Raw genomic sequence first — 26,612 nt, 5'->3', positions numbered from 1 at the left:
TTTTCACATTTTTCTTGCAAAAGCCTGCAAAGATTTTAATAATTTAGTGCTCCACTCAGCAGAAATTGAGGCTTTCTGTATTCTAATCTTCTGATCTGTTGAATCCATATTTTAATGCCTGCTTTCTTGTAGTTCAACACCTGTAGGTATTATGGCAAAGCTGCATATAACGCTGTGTAATCAGAATGATTTGGGGTCCATGAAGCATATCAGTGTATCTGCCTTTCTTCATTCAATTTGTTAGCAGTTCAGTCACTTTTAGTAGTGGGGAATATTTTGTGTTGTGCATCAGGACTAAGGAATTTGATTCAAAATTAAATAAGGAACATTTTCCAGTAAGCATCTTTATTTCATCATTCCCCATTTGATGGAATACTTTGTCTTCTTCAGTAACTTCATCCAGAGTAGTTAGTGGTCAGCAGTCCGATTTTGTAGGCCTTGTTCACAAGCTCTTCTCAGTCCTTACTAACTTTTTGCTGTTTCCCACTGTCATTGTAATGCCTCTTTAAGGTGAATCCCTGAGGAACTGGGTGTATGGGAAAGACGTGAAAGGAAATTTCTCTGGAGTCATCCTGCTCCGTGGTTGTCACAAAGATAGACTGCTGGGCATCTGCATACAGATGATCCAGTAGATGCTGGGAAACCTGGTTTTGGAAAGGGATATTCATTTCTGTTGATGTGCAAAGCCTTCCCTTTGAATGGTGCACTGCAAAATGTCCATAAAGAGAATATTGCCTATGGTATCCTTTTTTGGGGGCCCTTCTAAGGACTTTCCTACAGAAGAAAGGGTTAGGGAACATCAAGCTACCAACAATAAATTGTAGCTCTGATCAGTAGCACAGAACAGTCAGGGAGGGTTAAAGAAAAAGTCCTTTAACACACGCATACACAGAGCAACAACACAGCGTATTAGTGTTTCCTGAAATGCAAATCTGTAACCCTGGTCTAACTGCAGCCAGTGGTCATTTTTAGTACTGCAATAGGACCAGTATTTCACCTTTTGTATTTAAGTGTGTTACAAGCAGGAGGACACACGTGCACACACACAAACACACTAAACCAGAAAAGGTAGAAGACCAATCCACCAACATACCTCTAATTTTATGTCTAGTTCCTTACATTTCAGTAGACAGTCCAAGAGACAGGAGCTTTGCATCAGACTCCCCTTCTTCCTCCTTCTTGACTGCTGACCATCTTAAGTATTGCAGGGTAGATAATTGTGAAGAGGACTGAAAATAAATGGACTGAGAATAAATTGAAGAGAGAGGAAAAAATGGAGAATACCTTTGGACTTCTCACTCTTTGATTACTTTACCGTTTCTCCGTGATCACAGTCACTTTTTCATTCACTGGTTTTACTTTCCCCATTACGTATCCATGCTCTGTGCTGTCTTTCTTCAGCTCCTCAAACCTCAGCTTAGAATGGTCACCTTCCTCTGCTCCAGCCCAGACCTGTCCTACCCTGAAACACATGGTTTCCTGTGGAGCTTTCAGGGCAGCCGTGCCCTGTAGCATCCCACTGAATCTTTTAAACTATGGGAAGCTGTTCTGGTACTGGCTGCCTTTAATTCAAACAATCTAATGAAGAGATTTTAAATTCATTTGCTAGTCTCAAAACTGCCACTCAAAACTGTTTGGAGGCAAAATTTGGCAACAGAGACTTAGCTAACTGCTAGATACTGCTGTTAGGTTTCTGCTAGACACATAGGTGCATACTCCTGAGTACTGCTGCAGCTTTGCTTTGCTGACTGGGGCCTCTGTTTAATGCAGTCATTTTTGATTGAGTTAGAAAAGCCTAACCTGTTTTTCCAATATGACACTTCTAGTGCAAGAAGGAAAAAAAAAAAGAAAGCCCATAAGCTGATTTTTATTTGCTGTTATGCAGGGATGTGTCATCCAACCTTCTGTCTTCTTTTCCTGTGACGGGGCTACATGGTTTAACTCATTTAAAATTAACAGGAAATCATGCTCTACAAAGTTTGATATCATCTGAAAATTTTCCAGAACTCAAGTGAGTATATCATTAAAACTAATAAGCCACATTTGTGTTCATGTGCAATGGAAGATGTGTCAGTGTGTAACGCATGTTACTTCGTATTGTCAGTCTTTGATCTGTGCTATTAAAACTAAAGCAAATATGATAAAAATGATAGACTTCTTTTATTATGCTGACTTTTAACTGAAGCAACTCTGAAGGGTTTTGAAATATTAACCTCAGTACTTGCTTAATATGATCCACATCTGCTTCCTGGTGATATGTTTCAAAAGCTGTTAAAACAATATTGCTAGCAGCTTAGTGCTATGTCCTTCTTCTACTGGACTGTGCTTATAGAACTTCCATTATATTTAATGAGAACACAGAGAATATCAAGGGAAGAATATACTCCTGAAGTTCCAAAATATTGGGCTTCTTTTGTTTGAATGTGTTTTTTTCTGAAATATTTTGATTAAGATTCAGATAGCACTTTGCCATTATTACTAAAACATTTTGATGCTAGTAACTTTCTGCTGTATGCTCTGTCATACAGGAAGGAAGTGTTCTCTAGAGATCATTTGCAGCTCTGCCAGTCACTGGATGACCGTAGAGAAATCACAGTAAGGAGAGTTTTGCCTCTGACTTCAGGGCATTTGGGAGTGTCCCCTAACTCTCCCTTGGTTTTTATATTTTAATTAGAGGATGACTAGTACAACATACATTTTTTCCCTGTTTTACTGTGAAAGGTTTGATGTCATAAAATAAAAGTTCAGTTAAGATTTTAAATAAGATAAAAGTAATAAATAAAAGTAATTCTTTTATCAAAATTATACTTTATATGATTTTTCCACCAGTAAAATTATGTACATTGCTCAAACGCAACTACAGTATTTACCCTGGGTAAGTAATTAACAAGGATGCGTCAGGCAGTTGTTTAAGTCTTTAAAAAAGATGTGAAAAGTGTGATGATAAAAGGATAAAAAGTATATCTAGAGTTGATTAACATCTGTAAGAACAAATTATATCCAGTCAGGAGAGAACGGGGTAAAATCCTGACCTGGAGTCTTCAGGACTGCTACTGTGAGTCAAAATAAGGCCAGGACTTCACACAGGATCACTGCACAGACAATGCATGAAGCACCAAACTTGAACAGAGATCTGAAAGAAAACGAAATTTCAACCTTTGTAATTGTTGGAACTAGGCACTGGTTACAACATTAAAGACAAATTCCTGTATAAAAGCTTCCTGCTCATCTAAATGGGTCATTGCTGTTCAATACTCAGACACATCAAAGAGCTGAGCATCCTCTGCCCCACCTTCAGCAATGGCAGCAGAATGCTCTACAGAGCCGAGCCCAGCCTGCTATGGCAAGCCATGAGGAAGTAGACTCAGGCTGCCAGCCACTCCTTCCTTCTTTATCTGATGCTTTGATTCAATGCTCTAAAGAACTCATTGATTTGCTCCATCCGTCATAACTGTGCCTTCCCATTCACCGTCAACCCCACACCTTTGTGAGGTGGAAAACAACCTTGTGTTCTCTGCTGCTTAATCTAAAAACAGAAAATAAAGGCATTCCTTGCTGCAGGAAAAAAATTATCGAGGGTAAAGATACCATCAGTAAGATAAGCAGTATATAAAAATAAATTGAGCCAGTGTTTCTAAAAGAGTTTAATTTGACAAAGTCCAAATCTAATCACCCACATCGAAGAAGCAGCCATAAAAAGCACTGTTTTCCGGCACTGTATGGCTATGAGTTGTTACCTCTTTTGTTGTTGTTATTAAAAGAAGCTTTTGCAAGAAAGAATTTCCTTTGTCACCGAGAAGAGCTGATACTTATTTCCCTGCACTGTAAACCATGTTTTGCCCTCTGTGCTCTGGGTCTCAGTCATTCTGTCCAATTATGTTTTGGACACAGATTCAGAAGCATTCAGCAATTTGAGGCCTGTATGCATATTGTAGTAACCCAGGGCAAAAAAAAAACCTACAAAAACTGTTCAAGTTTAACAAAGGATGCTAGAAAGACCTGCAGAGAGGAGAAATGGGAGTCTTGCTCTTTAAAGATAATCTAAAAGTGTTGGGGTTTTTTGGCTACTTCATCGAAGCAGTGGACCAGCACTATGTGAGAGGTCCACATTTCCAGTGTATGACAGGCCAGCAGGCTGGTAGAAGCCCAACAGTATTTGGAAATCTGTTATTATTAAGAACACGGAGCTGTTTGAATAAAGAGAGAGGACATTTCTGTTAGTCCCTTGAGCCTAAAATATCCACTAGCTGTTCATTTCCCAGCTGTATTAATGTCTTCAAAAAGGTCTGAAGCCAGAAGTTGCAGTGATCACCTTGCAGAATTGTCAGGTTTCTTTTGATAAGTCTGTTTGTTGTTGTTTGTGGGATTTTATTTTTTTTTTCAGAAAAGAGGCATTTCTAGTTGGGGATTGGGCTTGGATTTAGACTAGGTGACTAACTATGGGTTAGTCTAGTAATCTATGGGTTTAATAATAATTTATTTAAGAAGGACTTCTGGGAAATGTGTTCGAAAAATGTTTAATTGAGATAATCTCCTTATTTTAAAAGATGGCATGCGCAGAAATGAGTTAGAAATTAAATATTTAAATCTGCTGGCAAGAGGTTGTTTAATAGTTAGATCTTGGTTACCTTGAACTTTTATTGCAGTACCTTAAAAATACTTTATGTATCTTTTTGTATTGGATGCAAGGATACAGATTATTATTGCTAATTTTTAACAGAAATGTAAGTATATAGAATCTAAGTGCCCCAAAATGCACTAATTTAAAAACTACTTTAGAGCTTAAGGTTCTGTTTGTTCCCCTTTGTACCAAGCTTTTGGCTTGCGCACAAGTTTAAGTCCTGTTGGCACTGGGCCTGATTCAGACTGATTTCTTTGCAGATTTCCCAGGGAGTTAGAGGTTGCTTGGAACACTCATTATGTTAATTTACATGATTAACCTGTTGAAAGTAATCTGATAGGAGAATATAGTTCTATTTTATTCCTTTTAAGTTAAGTCAGAATAACTTCTAATCACCTCTTTATCTTTGAATTTTTTGGTTTATTGGGCTTTTGGAATTAAGCTGAGGTGTTAGGTCTTACTATGTACTATTGGCAAAGTGTGCAAATTAAATATCTCTGCTTCCAGAGAATAAACTATATCTAAGGAATAGAAGAAGTAGTTTATAGAACTTGAATATATGTAATTATCCTGTGCTACCCCAGAACTTGCACATCCACAAATGAATTAAATCTAAAATATACCAGAAATGAGCAATTTTCTGACAGAAGAAACTCTCAAAATCATTGAAAATCACTGACCTATACTCAGTTACATATTAGGAATACTGATGATCTTAAAAGAGTTAGGAGTGAGCATCCAGTGCCCTGCAGTGACCATGCTCATTTCTAACAATTAATGAAGTAAAACTTTTTCCTCAGTGACATCTGTTTCCACACACGGTGTCTTTCTGATTCATTCACCTCTTCATTTAAAACACTTTCTTGATCTGTGCACAAAAGACAATCTCCTTTTTGCCATCTTACTGTGAAAAGAGTTGGATGTGGAAAGAGGTGGATAAAATTTGAATTCTAAAAGTTCTCATTCTTCCCCAAACTGGAGAAATTCCATTTGGGAAGTGATGTTTTGTTTTTGCCTGTTAGGTAGATGCAGTTGTGATCTTTGGGTCTGCTTTTTTAAAAGAAACCATTAAGAAAGAAACATGGAGAAACTGTTGAGTTACACTGTAAAATCATTCAAAATCATAAAATAGAAATACGGCTCTAAGAGTAGCATTCACTCAACTGCAAGGCACATACCTCTCACTGCTGTATGTCTCAGGAAAATGCATAAGAAAACTTCATTGTGCCATTACTAAAATTAGCATAGACATCATCTGAGTTTCTGATGTGGAATTTTATTTGTGAGTCCTCATTTTGTATTATCATGACTGATCTTTACCCATAGATACTTTCACTTTCAGTCATGGTTCTTTAAAAGAGTTCCTTTGTGCTAACTGTAGAGAAGAAGTACAATCTAATAACTTTGGTGCTAAACCAGTATCGTTGCATGCTTTTCCTTATTCTTCTACAGGGTCATGGAAATGCCTTATGCTTATCAGTGCTGTGCCTTTGGAGCTTGTGAGAGCCACTACAAAATCTCCAGCCAGTGGAACAAAGATGAGAATAGCAGCATTGATGATTTGCACAGGAAGGATGTTGGGTTGTTACAAATTCAAGGTAATCACCATCTTTGGCTTTTAAGTATACCTGAAGGCTGTGAGCAGTCTGTGATGTTAAACAAATCCAGTCACAGAGGCAGCCTCTCCCTCTCTCTCCTGATAAGATGTTATTCAAGCATTCCTATGCTTAGCAATACTATTTTTTCAGGTCTGCCTTTCAAAAATCTCACTCGCTCATCTTTCCATCCAAAGAATAACTATAATAATGTGGGATGAAATCTTCCCTTTATTTGAGAGACAGGGAAGTGGCGCTGGTATGTAACCCCGTACAAGAGCAGACCAGCAAAGATCCAGTTTCTTGCCAGCCTTGGAAGTAGCCACGTGTCCTTGGCTCTCCTGCTGTCCACATGCTTCAGGATGAGTCACAGACCTTATGTGGCTGCTCTGGCATACCCGCCAATACTATTTCCTGGCATTTCCCAGGTACCAGAGAGTGCGTCTGCTCTCCATCACAGAAGACTACTGTATTTTTCTTCACCTTCAGCACAAGGTCTGTTACTTGACCTGTTGCCTGTTATGTAGGTGCACACATTCACGTTATACCATCCTGGTGCTTCCTGTGCTATCTCTTCTCCTGCAAACCAGTAAATCTCAGAGTTCAGGGCTAGCCCCAGCAAGAAGAGAGCCAAGAATACATGGTAGAGTGATGACATAAGAAACACAGAAAAACTTGGGTTAATTCACCTGTCAGCCTCACCTCTGTGGTGATCTGGGAAAATCATGAACCAGATCCTCCTAGAAGCTACGCTAAGGCATATGGAGGACACGGAGGTGATTTGAGTCAGCCAGCACGGCTTCATCAAGCGCAAGTCCTGCCTGACCAACCTAGTGTCCTATGAGGAGTGACTACATCAGTGGACAAGGGAAGAACTATGGATGTCATCTGTCTGGAACTCTGTAAGGCCTTTGACACAGTCCCCACAACATCCTTCTCTCCAAATTGGAGAGAGATGGATTTGATGGGTGTACTGTTTGGTGGATGAGAAATTGGTTGGATGGTCACATCCAAATGATAGTGCTCAATGGCTCAGTGACCAGATGGAGATCAGTGACAAGTGGTGTCCCTCAGGGATCCATACTGGGACCAATACTGTTTAATATCTTCATCAATGACATAGACAGTGGGATCGAGTGCAAGTTTGGCAATGACACCGAGCTGGGTGGTGCGGTTGACACGCCTGAGGGACGGGATGCCATCCAGAGGGACCTGGACAAGCTCGAGAAATGGGACTGTATGAACCTCATGAGGTTCAACAAGGCCAAGTGCAGGGTCCTGCACCTGGGTCGGAGCAAACCCCAGTATCAATACAGGCTGGGGGATGAAGGGATAGAGAGCAGCCCTGCCAAGAAGGACTTGGGGGTACTGGTGGATGAAAAGCTGGACATGAATCAACAATGTGTACTTGCAGCCCAGAAGGCCAACCATATCCTGGGCTGCATCAAAAGAAGTGTGGCCAGCAGGTGAAGGGAGGTGATTCTGCCCCTCTACTCCTGGTTAGACCTCACCTGCAGTACTGCATCCAGCTCTGGAGCCCTCAGCACAGGAAAGACATGGACCTGTTGGAGCGGGTCCAGAGGAGGGACACAAAGATGATCAGAGGATTGGAGCACCTCTCCCTTGAAGAACAGCTGAGAGAGTTGGGGTTGTTCAGCCTGGAGAAGAGAAGGTTCCAGAGAGACCTTACAGCAGCCTTTCAGTACTTAAAGGCAACCTACCTACAGGGACAAACTTTTTAGCAGGGCCTGTTGCAATAAGACAAGGTATAATGGCTTTAAACCGAAAGAGGAAAGATTTAGACTAGATACAAGGAAGACATTTTTTACAATGAGGGTGGTGAAACACTGGAACAGGGTTTCCAGAGAGGTGGTAGATGCCCCATCCCTGGAAACATTCAAGCTCACGTTGTACTGGTCTCTGAGCAACCTGATTGAGTTGAAGATGTCCCTGCTTATTGCAGGGGCTAGACCTTTAAAAGTCCCTTCCAACCCGGATTCTTCTACGATTCTACCATTTTTTCTATGAATTCTTAGTAGCCTGGCACAACAGCAGAATTCATATTTTACACTCCTTCCTGGACAGTCATCACACTGCAAACCACATAATGGAGAATGTATCTGTAAGTGATTAGTTTCAGGGAAGTGGTGGTGCCAACTTTTTAAATAATCCTGAGTACAGTAATTCAAAATCTAGTAGGCATACGTCTGCTTCTGCTCATAGTTTGGCAGGCAAAGGGGCAAGACCAGACCTTAAATGCCACAGATGTTTTTGCAATTTGTACTAAAAGAAGTTTTCCTTAAAATCACAGTATTGAATCTGGGTATTTTCTCTCCCACAGATGAGCGTGACTTTGAAGATTTTTTTCTTGACTTTGAAGAAGATTTGAAAGCTCATCATTCAGTGCAATGCTCACCTTCTCCAGGTAGGAAACTGCCAGACAGATAAGAATCCAAGCACAGTATTACCAGATATCCTAGATGCAGAACAAATTCTGAATTTGATACTAGGACAGTAACATGATATTTTTCAATAATTTGATGAGAGTAATACAAATCCATTGCACAACAACATAAAATTTTACATTGAGGTCCAGAAAGCTATTCAGCTACTAAATTCATCTATGAGTGTAACATAAGTTTTACCCAGTCCTCAGGCAGATCCTCACTCCAGGCCCCTTTTCACAGGAATTGATTCACTTATCAAGGGAATGAGAGAGTGAAGATTGTGTTCTACCAAGACACAGATGATAAAGGGGAGCAGAATATTTGCTCACTTAGTCTTTTGCAAATCTAAAGTAATTCTTCTGAACGTCACTGAATTATTCTACACTTGAGCTTTTTAAACAAGACACAGTTTGGTTCAAAGTGTAGGAAATACCAAACACTACTGTATTGATATATGCAGCCCATCACAAAGGACCCACAGTACTGTCATTTTCTTTGTAGAGTAGTGCATCCCTGACTTCACCGTGTGGCAGAAAGGAAAAATAAATGTCTTGACTGAATTACAAAGCTACAGGCCACCAATTCCACTGAAAGTCTCCTTAAAGGCAAGGAAAGAAATAAGGGAGATCACTTCTAGCTTTAGCAGCCATGGTCATAAGTTTTGCTTGCTTGATTCAGCAAACATTTTCCCTAGCCATTCTTTCATTGTGAAACATGAAAAAAAAAAAAAAAAAAAAAAAAAAAAAACCCAAGTGACAACTAGTACTTCAGCATTCATTCCAAGCCAAGATGCTTGTTTATAACAACAAATAATAATGTATTTTTTAAAGTTATGTGAAGAGGAACAGAAAAGGCAGGAAGCTAAAGAATTTAGAACCATTTGACCATCACATATTCTCTTATGGCCTAAATATAACTACTGAGTACACAAAAACATAGCTGTCCTCAAGGTAAGCTATCACCAGACCCAAGAGAAAACTTAGCTTCCTTGTTGATCTTTCAAATAGTATCTTAGAAAAACTTGCAAACTGACACAATACATGCTTATGCCTACTTGATGGCAACAGCTGAAGTCATATGGAGCACATTGCAGCTGTGGGGTTTGTGTCTTCATGGAGAAGCACAGACCACTGTGAAGGACTTGCTTTGAGAGAGCATCTGGCCTGTACCAAGATAAATAACGTTTCTTGGGCTGCAGAGCATTCAGCTTCAACCATACAGCACATGCACCTCAATTCTGTGAGAATACACAGCAGGCTTCAATCATAGTGACCTGATTTCAGCCACAGGTCAATCAGAAGCCCCTCCGAAAAGGCAGCACTTCCAAATGCAAAGACAGCCTCAATTTTCTTGGACTGTGTTATAAGGTAGCCAAAGTGCATCTGTCCATATCCATTACATCACACTTCACCAGGACTCATTAGCAACCTGGTCTAGTTTAGTGAGAGGTGTCTTTTTCAGCTTTTTTCGCACACTGACAAACATCACAGCATTTCTTGAAACTACAGACTGGCCATTCACATGGCACTTGGACTGCTAGGCAAAAAAACAAACCCATGGACTATTCAGGTTAAGGGACAAAGACTCATGTGTACCAGCAATGCGCATGAGCAGCATGTTATCAAGGTCTTACTCCCGAGGAAGGACAAATTTTTAGATCCCTCTTGGGACTGAAATTCACCACTGAGAACCTGCAAGAAGCATGAAATTTAATGTCTTAGCACAAAATTATTTTTTTTGTTTACACGGGTTTCCCTTGTCCTTTTTATTTTCTCATTCCAGGTCCCTTCAAACCATGTGACCACCTGTTTGGTAGCTGGCTGATCAGAATTGGAGTGTGGACCATAGTGGGTTTGACCTTCGTTTGCAACGCGCTGGTGTCTGCTACAGTTTTCCGATCTCCGTTGTATATGTCCTCCATAAAACTTTTGATCGGTTTAATAGCTATTGTAAATGCCTTGATGGGTCTGGCCAGTGGAGTCCTGGCTAGTGTGGATGCATTGACTTTTGGCAGCTTTGCTCAGTACGGAGCACAGTGGGAAAGTGGAACTGGTTGCCAAATAACTGGCCTTCTTTCCATATTTGCTTCAGAGGCTTCCATTTTCCTCCTTACCCTAGCTGCGCTTGAACGTGCATTCTCTGTCAAGCACGCTTCGAAGTTTGAAACAAAATACTCCATTGCTAGTGTAAAAATTGCCATTTTCTTCTGCTTTGTGGTGGCACTAATCATTGCAGTCATACCTCTCCTCACTGGGAGTGAGTATGGGGTTTCCCCGCTTTGTTTACCGCTGCCCTTTGGAGAACCCACGGCAATGGGGTACATGGTCGCTCTGGTGTTGCTGAACTCCCTTTGTTTTCTGGTAATGACTATCGCTTATACAAAGCTCTACTGTAGTTTAGAAAAGGGAGAACTGGACAACATTTGGGATTGCTCTATGGTCAAACATATAGCCTTGCTACTTTTTACTAATTGCATTCTTTATTGCCCTGTCGCCTTCTTATCTTTTTCCTCCTTACTAAACCTCACTTTTATCAGCCCAGAAGTGATTAAGTCAATACTGCTAGTGATTGTCCCACTGCCTGCATGTCTAAACCCACTCCTTTATATACTTTTCAATCCACACTTTAAGGAGGACTTGGGAAGTCTGCGAAAGCAAACTCTGCTATGGAGGAGATCAAAACATGCTAGTCTCATCTCTGTGAATTCAGAAGACATAGAAAAACAGTCTTGTGACTCAACACAAGCGTTGGTAACCTTCACAAGTGCCAGCATATCCTATGACATGCCTGCCAGCAACTCACTAATGCCATCGTCTTATCAAATGACAGAAAGCTGCAATCTTTCATCGGTCGCATTTGTTCCTTGTCACTAGTTTCAGTGGCAGTACAGAAAATACCTATGTTTACAACTTTTTAATCCTGAAAGAAAGTATGGGGGTGTGTATACAAGCTAGAGAGTGCCTCTGATTTGTTGTTACACACGTCAGGAAACAGACAATGACAAAACTTGCAGCAGGCTGAAAATCCAATACTTGAGCCTTCTCAGCCTGCTTCCGAAATGCTGAGATGGAGAGAGACTGAGAGCTGCTGCAGTTTGTGTGGCTGTATCAGCTGCTCTCTTTTAAAGTAGCACTGCTCAGAAAGGGCATCACTTGGTCAAGAGCAAAAATACCATGCAAAATTGGTAAGCTTTTTTTTTCAAAGCATCACCTGGTACAGTTTGTTTTCAGGGTTTGGAGGTTTTTTTCCCCATTTGTAGTAATTTGTTTTTAATAATAGTTTTTCAGTGCCATGATTGCTTTTGGAAGCATCTGTGCACAGCCCTCATTCAGAAAGGTATCTAAATGGAAGAGTAGTCCTGTTGAAGTCCTAAAGGTTTCTGCAGAATAGACTTTGATGAATTTCCATGTTTGATAAAGCTGACTTAATAGTTTAACTGGCATTGGATTTGGTTTTTAGAAGTCGTTTGACCTGACAAAGCATTTTTAATTGTCAGCTAAATCTACAAAGTTAACATGGTGTGGAAGAAGCTGATCAAGATCCTGTTAAGCACTTAAAATGTAAATGGCAAGTCATTGTCACGTGGATATTTTTCTAGTGAGGTTCTGTGCAGTTTGGTCCTGAATTGCTACCATGCCAGTAGAATTACTCCCAGAATTACTGCTAATAAAATTGGCAGATGACTCATAGAATTTGAGGGTGGGTAATACCACACAGAAGGTCATCAATACAAAAAGACATGGCATGCTGAGGGCAATTAAAGGACACTCACATAGAAACATCCATTCAAGGTCATTTGTCTAGGAGCAAAAACTGTAGTCCTGCTCTGGCATGATCTCAGTCCTGTGAAACAGTGATTCTAGAAAGCCTCTAGTTCATGGTCACTAGTCAGTCGAATATTTAGAGGCCACTATGTCCTTTTGGCTAAGGAGAGCCAATATCCTTAGCCAAGTCAGTATCGAGTAGGAGTGAAGAGGTTGTATGATCTGTGTTCTTAGCGCTGTTGCAAGCACTACTGGGGTATTTCAAACAGTTCTGGCATTCACATGCTGAAAAGAACATAGTGAAATTGAAAAGGATATGAATATCATGAATTTAAAGCAGCTTAAGAAAAAAGTGATTTGATCACAGTTTATAAGAAGTGATTTGATCACAGTTTATAAGTAGCTACTTGGGGGAAACAGAAGTTTGAGAGCAGAGGACCACTCAGTCAAGAGAAGAATCTGATAAGATCAACTGGACATTGGGGACATGCAGCATAGAAATAAAGGTGCAGACTGCTGGCAGTGATGTTCATTAGGTCGTGGAACTATCTGTCACCAAAACCATCTAAGTTCAAATTGGATATATTGCCAAAAAAGGTTTTGGAGCAGCTATTGGGATTCAGGGACTTCTGACGGCTTTGGTTTAGGAAGAGGTTAGATTAGATTAACACAGAATTCCTCTCTGGCTTTAAACCTGTTACTGCTTTGCTTCATCAAGGTATGTATGTTTACACATCAGAAGCATCCCAATTAGAGAGAAGAGAGTTCAGGTTCAAGTCTGCTGTCAAAATGTCTCAGACAACAGCGCGACCTTCACTTCCCTAGAGTATCAGTCTTGGGCCTTGGCCAAGCCATCAGGGGATATTCCAGTTTTCTTTTCTCAGAGCTGGCACCTTTTGCTCAAGTGAGCTGATCGTTTAAGACACAAAAGTGCAAAAATTTACTTTCTTTTGTTGTTAAAAATAACTCCCTGAGGAGTAACATTTAATAGCCCAGTACTCACTGCTCAGTTAATGGCCACTCAACCTCCAGGTGAATGAGACTAATATTTTAACATTACCGAGGTTAGGCTAGCCCAGTAATTAAGATAATTAGTTACAGATGATCTCTGTTGTTCATCAGTTACTGAATCTACAACATCCTGGGACTCAAGGGATGGATTTTCACAATGAGGAATTTGTTGCCAACAGTGGATATGCCTTGATTTTCTTGTCCATTCACACTGGCATATTTTTAGTTTTGCAGTTACAGATGGCATCAGTTGACTTTGGCTGACAAGTTCATCCTTCAGGAAAAAAAAAAATGAACCAATGCCGAAATTATGTATGATAAAGTCAGCTGGGTACTTATCTTAATCCTTTATCTCTTGCGGCTTTTGAAGCAGTGCAGCATACAGCTGGAGAATGATGCCTGAAACCACTTTGGATTAAACAGAGGATCAGTCAACCATTGCACAATACCTATTACCATGTTTACTTAGCTTTAATTTAACTGGGGTCCATCTGCGCTGCACTGTTTAATGTCAGTGAAATTCCTTTCAGCTCGCTATATTTAAGAAGTTTGTGAAGTGATTTGAGAAGCAAAATAATGTTATAATTCTAAAGACTAGTTAAAGAAAGCTTCTTTTATCAGAACTTTTTTAGCTTGCAGAAAGTCCTAAAGGCTTTGTGTCTTATTTTTATAAGCATGTTTGAAATATTTTGATCAGATATTTTAAACTTGAAATTCTTAAAATTCATTTAATAGATTTTTAAAGTAAAATGTGTAAATATAGAACTGTATTTATTATTACAGTGAAATGCAACCACAGTAAAGGACATGAGATTAAGCCCTGTACAGTTTCATATTGATATTTGCTATATTTTCTGCTCATATATATTACTAAATTTGTTATCTGTAAATAATATAATGTAAATGTGTAGTGATTGTAAATAGGTGACATGCTTTCTTTTCTATCAGTGTTCCAAACATATATAAGTTGTAATAAAATGTGATTACACAGTAAAGAGCATTTAATCAGGACCTAACACCTCACAAAATTGCGTGCATTCTCAATTAATCCTTCCCAAGTTATTGTAATACTTCCACTAACCTCCCCAGATGTCTGAAATTCTTGGCAACATATAAATTACAAGTTGCATGCTCTCATTAGGTGCCCAGGGAGCAAAAAAAAAAAAAAGAAAAACAGTGTTTCATTTCACCACAGACTAATCCTCTTACCAAAACTGCTCTCCCAGACCCTTGTGAATGGACCCTGCTCCCTGTGCGTGCTCTCCATACCTCAGTGACGACCTCACATTTGCCACATGTGAGAAGGACTGTCACCTCCAACCGTGTGACAAGGGCATGCACCAGCTCAGGCGATGACTGGGCATATTGGACATGACCGTGTTGGACCACAGGAGAGATGAGGTTCTGCTGCAGTAGGCTGCTGGTGAGACAGCAAACTCTACCACATGCTTCCTTATACTCTCTCCAATCCCTTACGTGGCAGACAGAGCTTATGTGGCTTCACACCTCGTTCCCAAAAGCAGGGAGAACATCCCTGGATAATCTGGTGGTCATACTTGATCTCGAGTTGAGGCCAACCACTTGCACAGTCCTTCCTGTTGCTGCATCTCAGTGTTCGCTTTCTGCCTTAGTGGCCTATGTATAGTTGACAGCAGGAAAGCTGCTGCCACACAAAGTAACTTCTGTCCATATTATCTGTAGCAGGAATTTCAGCTTTACAGTATTGGGCACCACTAATTTCCTCTGACTGTTTTATGAAACACTGGAACAATAAACTCATAATAAGACTTTTTGCTGTCATCAGTTTAGGTTCCTGTATGAAAATTAAGGTCTTGCTGAAAACCTCATTACTCAAACACTTAAGAAAGGCGGTGACAGAGCCCTGGAACAGGCTGCCCAGGGAGGTTGTGGAGTCCCCTTCCTTGGAGATTTTCAAAACCCGCCTGGATGCAGTCCTGAGTAACATGCTCTAGCTCTGGGCAATCCTGCTTCAGCAGGGGAGTTGGACTAGATGATCTCTATGGTCCCTTCCAACTCTAGAAATTCAGTGAAATTCAGTGAAAATTAACATTCTTCCATCTGGAAAGCACTGGAAGACAAGGAAGCAGAGACAGAAGAGTAAGAATATGAATAGGGGAAAGCTAACAATAAAAGACCAGAACTAGGATCACAGCAGCAACAATAGAAGATCCTTTCCAGATCCATGAGGCACAGTGACTGTGCAGATGCTCAGGTGCTGCAGGAGAACACAGCTCTCAAACTCCAAGAGATCTGCGCTCCTTCCACCAGCCAAGGATGGACCAGCATCCCCAACTGCAATAAGCAGCTAATGTTCGGTTTCAAGAACATGTGTTAATCAAGGGACAAATCTGTCATTCTCCAACAAAGTTATTGTAAAAAAAAAAAAAAAAAGTTATTATTTTATATTATCTAAACTAAGCCTAGAAAATTGATTCAATGCTTTCTCTGTGTTTGCTTGAACAGAGTCCCAGCTACATGAGATCAGAAATTTTAAAGAAAAATGCAAATTTACCTGTGCTAATAAATAAAGTAGAAGGAATTTCATGTGTTATACCTAAGACTTAGAAGTGTACTGGAAAGAAAAGGGAGAATCAACATTATGAACATCTTGTTCACATAACGAGAATCACAGACTTGTGCTCCAGTCACTCTGGAGACATAGGAAATACGAGTATGTTCCCTCCGTAAGACAATTTGTTGTGGCATTGTCAAAATTATCTAAGGATCCGATCTCAGTCATAGGAAAAAACAAACATTAGGAATATTCCTCTTGAGAGCTGGCCCACAGCCAGGATTTCTGAAAAACTCAGTCACAGACAAAGAGTCCACTCAAAATCCCTACTTAATCTTTTCGCAGGTGGCAACATTTTCCACTTGTCAAGCAAAAAATATGCTTCATTAACAAGGGAAAAAACCTGTCCATCTGTGAATCTAAAGACTCCCACTAAGTATTATGCATACGTACACCAAGAGTCTTCTCCAACTGGCCTTGAAAGTCTCAGGACTCCAAAACTAAGACTTGAAGGAAGTTTCAAACATCTCCTTTTTCATCTGGTGTCATTCTTGATATGTAATCATTGTTTTGACAGGTGTCTGCAGTTATTAATTTGGTTCCATGCATAACAACAGCTTCTCAGGACTATCTGTAGATGTCACTGCAGTTATTATCAGCGTTTCCAGTTTATGATCTGACCTTTTCCTGGAGAAAGGAGCTCTCTTGGCCTTCTAAGAAAAAAGTGAATGAGGAGGTTGTTCTACCAGAAACAGGGGCTTCATCTCCTATAGGAAGTACCACAGCCTTCTGTGAAATCCTCCTAGCCCTCTTTTCTGCTTAACTATGAAAATGAACCCCAGAAAACTCTGCATGGCCAGGGAATGAATTCTAGGATATGAAATCAGTCTGAAGTCTGCAAAGTTAAAAAAATACCTCAACATTTCTCTCCCTGAACATTGTCATCAATCCAAAAACAAAAGAGGAGCCAAGATCATTGTTCCAGGGAAGTAAATAGAAGAGATGATTGATGAGCACATGTCTAAGCCATGGCAAAGTAGTCAAGTGGAAGAGCCAGCCATTGGCATCTTAATTCATGAAATGGGAAAATAGTTCCCTGATTTAATTGAATGCTGTACTGTGAATGCAAGATGTGAGGCGTTTTGCTTTATTTGCTTGTCCCAGTACACAGATAAACTTCCATATTGGAAGTGGTGGGTTTTTGGGTTTTTTTTTTTGTGTTGGTTGGTTTGGGGTTTTTCATAGGCAACTGGCGATATTCTGGAGTTCCTGCAACTTCAGCATATTCCTCAATACTGAAATGTAACTGCATACAAATTTTATACACAGATTTCTCTGAGCTGACTGTCCCTCAAGGAAACTGGCCATTGCTTGCCTCCAGGGTAGCGACAGCTCTACATGTTTGCTCTTTTGTTTGGTGATGATGTGACATATTTGAGACTTGATAAATTCAGTGTCATAGGTAAGCAAGGTGCAAGGCCCATTTGTAGAACTGAATGAGACAGAAAGCTATTTCTTAAAATTGGGGTTTCTATACTTACCTTACAGCTACTTGGAAATTGTAGGAACCTTGAAGGAAACAAGAAAACATCGAATTTTCCACTGGACTTGTCTCCATTTTGCAAACAAATTTAACGCCAGCCCACATGTATGTCCAGCCTGTGGAATATAGAGAGACTTGAGAGGCTCCAGCTGCTGGAACGGTCATCGTTTATGTTCACACTTGAAGATCTAAAATCCATCCTAGTAGGTCCTACCCAAAACACAAGACAATACAGCAAGTCAAAATTTGCAAGACTTACTCTGCAAGAAAGCAACTTAGTTCAGCACTCTCAGGAACAGTCTTTAATCTAGCAATTTGCTAACTTAATATTTTAAAGGACAAAAATAGAACTAAATTCATAAGAGTCCCTTGAACATCATTCAACTTCAGTATGAATTTCTTATGGCCAGGGCCTTGTTCTCCCCACCTCGGGCAGGGCTTGGGCACCTCGTTTACAGGACAGTCTAACTCCAGCTGTAACTGTTTCCTGTTGGAGAACTGGAATCCCCATGTGCCTGTGCAGAAACTCCCATTCATACTTTAAAATGCCCTGATGTGGTGAAATGGCCTGAGTGTGTAAGCCCACCGAGGAGGGGACTTCCTCAGAGCCTGACCATACCTTTTTGCCACTATCCCATTCATCTATTGCACACGCCAAAATGCTGTGCCTCTGTTACCTTCCTGCTGGTACCAAATCTGCTTCTCTGGGTGATGCTGCTACTTCCTCACTGCCAACTCTCCCTGCTTCTCTGTCCCACTCCTCTCGTGCTTCTGGCTAAGTAATATCCAAGATGTGCCTCTGGCTCAGTTTAGATTCCAGAAAGCTTTGCAGGTTTGGGGACACGGGCTCTTGCTTGCATTTATCCCCGTGAAGGGGACTCTATATCCCTCCTATTTTCAAGTAACTTTCTTCCCAAACTACAGAATAATGATATGTATTACTAGAGCTGTTGATGGTACAGGCTATAAGTCCTGATGTCCTGCACACATGGAAACGGTACCATCAGCAAGTCAAAACAGGCTGATGCAGAGGCAGTGACAGGAATTACCCAGTCCCACACTTAAACAGGAGTCGAGGACACTAGCTTCTACAGAAGTAAATTGCCAGTATTAATTATTTAGTCCCTGAATACTACATTTCTACCTACAAGAATTGATAGGCTTTCCCCTGAAAAACATTCTCTCTCCTTTTCCCATGCTCTTGACACTATTCTTTTCACAGCACTGCTGGTCTAAATAGGCCTTTCCAGGTCTTTAAGCACATTTTGCCTCCTCGACGGGTTTTACAGCAGTGAGAAATCCATTTTGTGAGCCAGAGGTGAACTGTTCTCAGTATCGATCTCTCTCCACTTTTATTATTATCTGTGTTAGGAGGGCACTTTGGAGCTCTGGTCATGGACCAGCATCCCACTGCTCTAAGCGCTGCATAAATACAAAAGGAAAAAGTCTGCTTGGAAGCTCTCAGGGCTAAACTCTGAATGAAAATATGCATAAATAGAAAGGGAAAAAATGGGTAAGAAAGCCCACAGGCCCTTCCAGTGTGGAATTCAGAGGCTTTGCAAAGACCTGCACTTCTGTGGATTTCAGCAAGTTTTTATTTCCATACCAAAATTCCTTTTTCCACAGTGGAACTTCTCACTTTTGCAGGCAGCGAACTACAGCATAGTCCTAAAAACTGTTGCTTTATGGTACAGTGAAGCATTTCTCACCAAATCTGGGACCTCATAAATGATACACTAGATCTGATTTTTTTATTTTTTTTTAGAAGGTAAATAAGTGACAAACAATAGAGCCATTGTCCACTAAGGACCATTCTTACACCAAGAGCCTTTCATAATGACAGCAGCATCATAAAAACGCTTTGATCTATGAAGGATCAAATATCTTTGTTTCCTATTAACATAACTTTCTTTCCCGATGGAGCACAGAGCATTCCTGATAATGGCACTCTATTAGGATAATTAGAAAAAGATTGCTCAGCTCTATTTCTCCCTAAGAGCTCCCTGGCAAATTTCTCCTTTCGTGTCATTCAGATTTTCTACTCCAAATACCTCTGTCATAAGGAAAAAATTTAAAAGTTTCACATTTTATAGCTCAGAAGTTTAGGCTGCCAATGTGATGTTAACCAGCCATTAACAGATTCTGAAGAAGGACCCAGACTGAAAATTAAAACATCACCTTTTAAAAAAACTATTTTTTTTTTTTAATGTGAGAAAGAATTTTGATAACTATGTCATAGATCTTGTAATAAGGTAGCAGGAATGTGCCCTGGGTTTATTTGCAAGGGAGGGATGAGAAAGCTTTACAGGAAAAGCTTGCCCCAAGGGATTTGTGGGTGCAATATGACCAGAAGCAGACTTCGTATGACAGATGACAGACGGAGGAAGACACTTGCTAGGAGACTATCCCCAGACATCCTATTGGAGACATGGAGTTCTTATTTTGTCTTGTTGTGCAATATTCAGGCTTTTGCCTCTTCCATCAGAGATGTAGATCTGAGGTCACAGGCAGTTGGAGCCACCTGGAGAAAGTCAGTCTTTTTTCGCCAGGCACCTAGTGCCACCATGTGCCCAAGTGTGCCTCACTGCTGGTGTGAAACACTTATTTTCCCTTTCAGTTTCTGGTCCAATGAGTTATTCCTCTTCCAGAAGGCTTAGGACAATTTGAGGGAAGTCCCTGGACAGATTTCGGGAATTCTTGTGGAAAGGAGGCTCCCAGGATCTCCCACGTTGGTGGTGGTGGAGACAGGCAAAAGACTGGCAGTGGGACCCCTTTGGCTTCAATGGTTTTCCATCCAAAACACAGCATCCTTGATCAGCAAGATAGTTGCCAGTCACAGCAAAACACTCTGAACAGCAGAAAGGAAATAATCAATGAAGACATCATGAAATCACAGAATAATGGAATCATAGAATGATTTGGGTTGGAAGGGACCTTAAACAAGTCCCTCATCTAGTTCCAAACCCCCCTGCCATGGGCAGGGACACCTGGTTGCTCAAAGCCCCATCCAACCTGGCTTTGAACACTTCCAGGGATGGGGCATCCACAGATTGTCTGGGCAACCTGTTCAGTGTCCCACCACTCTCACAGTAAAGAATTTTGTCCTAATACCTAATCTAAATCTACCCTCTTTCAGTTTAAAACTGTTACCCCTCATCTTATCACTATAATCCCTGAAAAAGAATCCCTCCCCATCTGTCCTGTAGGCACCCTTTAAGTACTGGAAGGCCGCTATAATGTTTCCCCAGAACCTTCTCTTCTCCAGGCTGAATAACCCCAGCTCTCTCAGCCTGCCTTATAGGAAAGGTGCTCCAGTCCTCTGATCATCTTCGTGGTCCTCCTCTGGACTCACTCCAACAGGTTCATGTCCTTCTTATGTTAGGGGCCCCAGAGCTGGTCCCCTCAAGTGGAGCCTCAGGAGAGCAGAGTGGAGTATCAGTTTTATCCACTGATAAAACTGATCAAAGGGCTCCAGCATTATAAGAAAAAATTCTCTTATAAGCACACTGAGGAAAACGACAGCAGGAAAGCCAAAGGCATAGAAAACAGACCCAAACTAAGCAGATCTGGGAAAATGAGGACTAGGAAATCATGCACAGAGGACTCTCACGTCTGTACAGAAGAGTGGTCAGGAAATCAAGACAACTCAGTGCACTCGGACTTACTTTTGTCCGTATCTATGCATTTATTATTCTATAAATAGCACATGTTCCTGTTTGCTTCAGGTATCTAAAAAGTAAGCTTTAAACCCAAAGTATTTGGAAGGCCGAAGATGAGACAGGGATGTCCTGAACCTGTTGAAGTGTTACAGTTCCCGATTCCAAAATCTAAAGGCAGGTGGGACATTAGAAAGTGTGCTGGAGAAGCCAAGAAAATGTTCAATACTGGAGCCCACTTTGACAGCACTCTCCCACCTCATGTGTGCAACCTAAATACTGCAGCCCAGCAAGCGTGCAGGTGGGCAAATTATGGCAGGGGAGAGTGACAAGAGACTTGCATGTCTCAGAAGCAAAAACATCCTAGAACATACCACAGTCTGCAAATGCTTCACTGTTCAGACAGGGGTCTTCATTGCCATCACTATCACAGTTTCTCTAAGCCATGTGGAAAAATAATCACTCTATTAGCAAAGCATCCCCTCTTTCACCCTGCATAACTGTTTGCATACTTGTTACTCGATCACTACAGTTCTGAGAAGGTTGACATTTCATGATGGCGCGGGGGACTGAAGGAAAAGAGATGTGAACTGCACTGGAGGGCTTCAGCTGCAAGAGCAGTGCCCGTGGCCCAGCTGCTGTCTCTTGCTGCCTCTTGGAAAAGCCATCAGGATCCTGTCTTCAGCAGTTTGGGCACTCAGGAATTCCAGGATCCCAGCTCCACCCAGAAAAAAGCAGGAGGCTCTGATCAGTGTGGTTGGCTCTATGAGCTCCTCTGAGTCTAGAGTACCAACACACAAGCTGACTCAGCCTCTAGTCACAGTGGCTATGTCTATACCATGAATTAGATGATCTGGGGATATTCTCTGCCCTCAGATACAATCCAGATCTACACACTTACACTCCCTCCAGTCCTTCTTTCCCTCAAAATAGAGTGATCTTGTCCAAGTGTCCGGTCCATGATAATTTACCAAACAATACCTGTGACAGATGCTGCATGGGCCAAAGCCATAACAGGGAGCCTGCTAACAGAATGTTGAATTGTCAGCCTATGCTGGAATCCGTATCTTGGCTGATCACACTAATACAACCACTGTTTCTGGAGTTTCTGGAACAAATCAGATGGTTCAGGGTCTAGGCCTAGGACCTGATCAATGTGTCCAGCAGACCTGGAAGCACTAAATCCCAGGCAACCATGTGGATTTCTGATTTTGCTTAGAGACTTTCCAGACCATTCCGTTGTCCCATTGCTTATGATTTAGCAAACACAAAAACCAATTTCGGATAAGGCCCAGTAGCCCATCAGCGGGTGCTTTGTGACTGGCTCAAGGCTTCTTGACTCCAAGTTCCTATGGACAATTCTCTATGCAGCCATTTGTCCCAGTTATGATTTAGGACTTGCACTACATCAGAAAGCAGAGTGTGTACAACACAGGGAGCTCACGTCCCGGTGCTGTGTCTCCATGTTCTCCACACAGCTACATGTTGGGTGAGAGACAGCCAGGCTGAAACCGTTTTCATTGCTCCATTTCAACAAACGCTTTTCATAACTTAAAGCCTCTGGACTGCTTAGTAGAATTGGATAGAGAAAAAAAAAGGCAGAAAGATATACAAACACAGTAATCAAGTCTAACCTTTGATCTAGGTTGATCTGATAAAGCCCTGGCACAAGGCCTTCAAAAACAACTCAACATAGCACTCTGGAAGGATTATGCTGAACAAGTGATAAAAGCACAGGCTTTATGTTCATTGGCACTTTACAGACACTGTCCCATTCACATGCTGATTTCAGACAAAAACATTGACTTTTTGCCTCACAGATGAATTCCACTGGTCATTTTCCTATCTCCCATCATGCAATTATAAGTGCACTTACATTATTTATGGTGTGATGTCTTTCTCTCTTCACGCTATTCTCCAGACAACCCATCAGATTATAGCAGGGCTTTACAACCAGAAAACATGTGAAAGTAGGTATTCCTACTTACCAAGTCAAAACTGTTTGACTCAGAGTTGGTGCACAAGTGCCACAGGCGAGTCCCCCCGGACATTGCTCCGCTGGAGCAAACAGACCCACTATAAAAACAAGGAGCAGAAGATCTGTGCAGTCTAAACAAGATTGTTGCCTGTAATTCAGTCTTTGGCTTTATTTTTCCAAGTCTCCCACATTTGACTTCTGACAATTAAGTAGAAAATATGCCATGGGTTGCTGGCTGAAAAATGTTTAAGGGCAAGAGAGTCCTGCCTCTTTTTTTGTATCCAAGAAGGAGGGGAAAAAGAAAGGGAAAATATTCTTCCAGTTAGTGCCTTGTCTAGTCAACAATGATTTTATCATATATTTGTGCTGTAGGGAGTACCACAACACACCATGAAAACCTTCAGTTTCAGACCAGCAGGTAATGAATGCACCACAAAGACCCAAAAAATCGTCCTTATAATAAAAGCACATTTTCTTCTCAAATTAGGCTAAGTTGGTGGGCAGGGAATGCTAAATGCTGTTGTGACTGACTGTTCCCAGTGTAGCACATCTCAAAGTATCTCAAAGTATCTCAAAGCCCTTACCAACATACTCCAGAGTTTATCACAGCTTTCTGAGTCCATACTGGGTTCTCCTCCCAAAGACAGCATAGACTGTCCTGCTGACCATCAAGGGCTGGTTTGGGGCATGGATGCTGACCTTTCTAAGCTCCTTCTGCAGTAACATAAAAAGACATAGGGTCCTCTAAGAGAATCATTCTAGCAGGGAGCCTAAGTCCAACTCTTTAATGAATGCCTCAGAGTACTCAGGTACATCAGAATCCTCTGCCCATTACCTTCTACTGGAAAATTGGGCTTTGGAGGTGTCCATTCTACCCACATGGTACTGGAGCATGCATCTGACACAGGATCTGGTCTCACTATACACTGTCTCCTGCATCCATCATCAAACCTTCAGCACACCCTGTGTCTTTAGGCATAGCCTCAGCTATCCCAAGACAAATTTTGTGAATTTAGTTTTTTTAAATCACTGAGTTTGTCCTCTGTGTAGGCAGATCTTTAAGTTGACCCTCCATTTTACAGGAATGATGGTATCATACCTCTAATCACACAGTTTAGAGCCACTGCCCTTTTGAAAGCATGCTTCAGTCTTGTTGGTCTATCCAGGGCCAAGTAATGAATGTACCACCACTCTTTCCTGGTGTCCCAACAAGAGATTAGACAAAGTTTGGCTTCTCCTGACTGTGCAGAGACCTGAACAGTGCAAGCCTTGATGGTGACCTCGCTACAAAAATCCACCTAGCTACTGGCAGAAAAAGGTATATTAACATCTCTTCTAGAAGAGAAAATTCACAGAAGACTTCAGAGGGAGAAGGAAGCCTCAGGAGGGAAAAGTGAAAGCTGATGGGAAAGGCAGATGTGGTTACAGGGAGCAGGGGCTGAAAAATATGGGCTGTTCCTGCATCACATCATCATAACCAAGACTTCCTAATGCAGGGTTGTGAGGGCAGTTCTTCTGCCTTCCTATTCATGCTGTATCAATACAAGAGAAAACACAATTGCTCTCAAGACCCATTCTTCGAAATTCCCAATCACCTTTCCTGAGCCAGAGTTTTCTCAAACTGACCAGAAAAGGGACTGACCTAACTACAAGGGTCACAAATGAGAGCCAGATTGACAGTTGTTATGAAAATAAAAAGCAGATATAGAAATCAGTGAAGATTATCATCTCAAAGAGCAAACGTTCCTCACAGATCACTTATGGCCATAATGTGCTGGGGTAGCAACGAGAATTTAATTCAAAATCATTCCCTTTTTTGAATATACAGAGGTTTCCCCAGCTCAGACTCTTTGAAGTAACACACTTACATAACAGCATCACTGTATTTTCTATGCTATTCTCTGCTAGATCAGGCCCTGCTCTCCACACTGAGATGCTTCCACCTGTTTACTCTTTACCAGCATTTTACTGAGCTGCAATACGGTCACTTCTGCCAGTACCCCAGGTGCAGAACCGCAAACTTTATGATTGGGTTTTATGCTCCCATTAACAGAGAGCAAACATACACGTATATTTTACAAGGTTAAGTTTCAGTTACAAGCCGTACTCCGCTGTATTATCTGCTGCTCAGGTAGGACAACAACAAATAGTAGTACGCAATAAAAAAGAAAAGTAGCAGTTAACGACTATATCCAAATTTTGATCTTGTGTTCCTTGCAAACATTAAGTCACCTTACAGATAAGGATAAGATAACACCCCTGCTCTGTTCTTCAGAGCAACAGATATATCCCCTGGCATGAAATACCGACCGACTCGGGAAAACAGCCCATTTCTGCTCTCATCTCACTCCTGACCGCTCCCTAAAACCAGCGGTAGGGTGACCCCCAGTCCCAGGTGAAATGGCAGGATGTGTAAGGACATCTGCAAGTTTTAGTGTAGATTGCTCAGGTCAGAGACAGTTCTACCTCTTTCTGTGCACTGTAACTACCTCGGTAAACTATTTGGAATTTCCATGGGATTTGAAAGATGCTGAAAAATTTTAAGTCAATGGTGCTATATCTTTGTTTGTACTCCACCCAAGCTAATTAGGAGCATTGCCACATCTACAATTACACAGTCATCACAGAACAGAGATATAACTTGCATATCTTATACATTAGGTGAAGTAGGTAGAGGTATTCAACTAACAACATTTGCATTAGATACATAACCCACAAATTCATTATCTTGTAACCAAATTCCACTAAGACATAGATACTTACATTCAACTCACTAAGAGCCTATCTTTCAAATTTATCAGATGCAAAGACCTGACATTACATCTGGCAAAATTATGCAAATTATTTCCTTTTGATATTCCCAACACCAAGGAAATAAATTACTAGCCAGGTGCTGAAAGGTAAGCTAGGTTTTAAGAAACAACTGAAAAGGAAAATCCATAAACATAGGTGGGCTTGCTTACATGCAGTTTGTTAAAAATTCTGTAGTCCTAAAACAATGTAAATACCATGCAGTCTCCCTGTCTGGCCAAAATCAGTGTCAGTGAAACAGCCTGTGATTTTCTGTGGATACACAAATGGTGTCCTTCAAACCAAGAGGATGAAGTTCCATTTGTTCCACAACAGTTCAGGAAGCTCATGGCTATCGGGACCAAAACAAGAACAAACAAACAAAATAAGACAGAAACCAAAGCACAGAGTCAGTCAATATGAAATTTGCAAAGGGAAGTGGGACTGCAATTGGTTTGAGTAGCTGACCATTTACTGGGAAACTTGTATTTGAAATCCAAAGAAATATTACCAGTGGGGAGAAGTTACATTATTGATCAGATTGTTTCCACATTCATATGGAAGAAGTCTGCTCATAATACTAAAAAGCTGGTCAGATGACCAATGCACTCATCCCTCAGCTGAATTGTTCCATGACATAAATTTGGGTGATCAGACTTCTCACCTATTCACAT

The 26,612-nt window shown here is 41.1% G+C and overlaps 1 protein-coding gene across 1 annotated transcript in view; it reads left to right on the top strand.

Annotated features, from left to right (window-relative positions):
- Positions 1–14,466, top strand: part of LGR5 (leucine-rich repeat containing G protein-coupled receptor 5) — an 82,155-nt gene extending 67,689 nt beyond the window's left edge. The window contains exons 16-19 of the mRNA XM_014963321.1: positions 1,886–2,011; positions 6,074–6,219; positions 8,558–8,641; positions 10,446–14,466. Of these exons, the coding sequence (XP_014818807.1) occupies positions 1,886–2,011; positions 6,074–6,219; positions 8,558–8,641; positions 10,446–11,536 (1,447 nt within the window). The 3' untranslated portion in view covers positions 11,537–14,466. The remainder of the gene's footprint in view (positions 1–1,885; positions 2,012–6,073; positions 6,220–8,557; positions 8,642–10,445) is intronic.
- Positions 14,467–26,612: the final 12,146 nt, after the last annotated feature.

Source organism: Calidris pugnax, unplaced genomic scaffold, assembly GCF_001431845.1.
Source record: "Calidris pugnax isolate Ruff unplaced genomic scaffold, ASM143184v1 scaffold44, whole genome shotgun sequence".
NCBI classification, from domain to species: domain Eukaryota; kingdom Metazoa; phylum Chordata; class Aves; order Charadriiformes; family Scolopacidae; genus Calidris; species Calidris pugnax.
The sequence above is the reverse complement of the archived record's forward strand: the minus strand, read 5'-3'. Positions and strand labels throughout refer to the sequence as shown.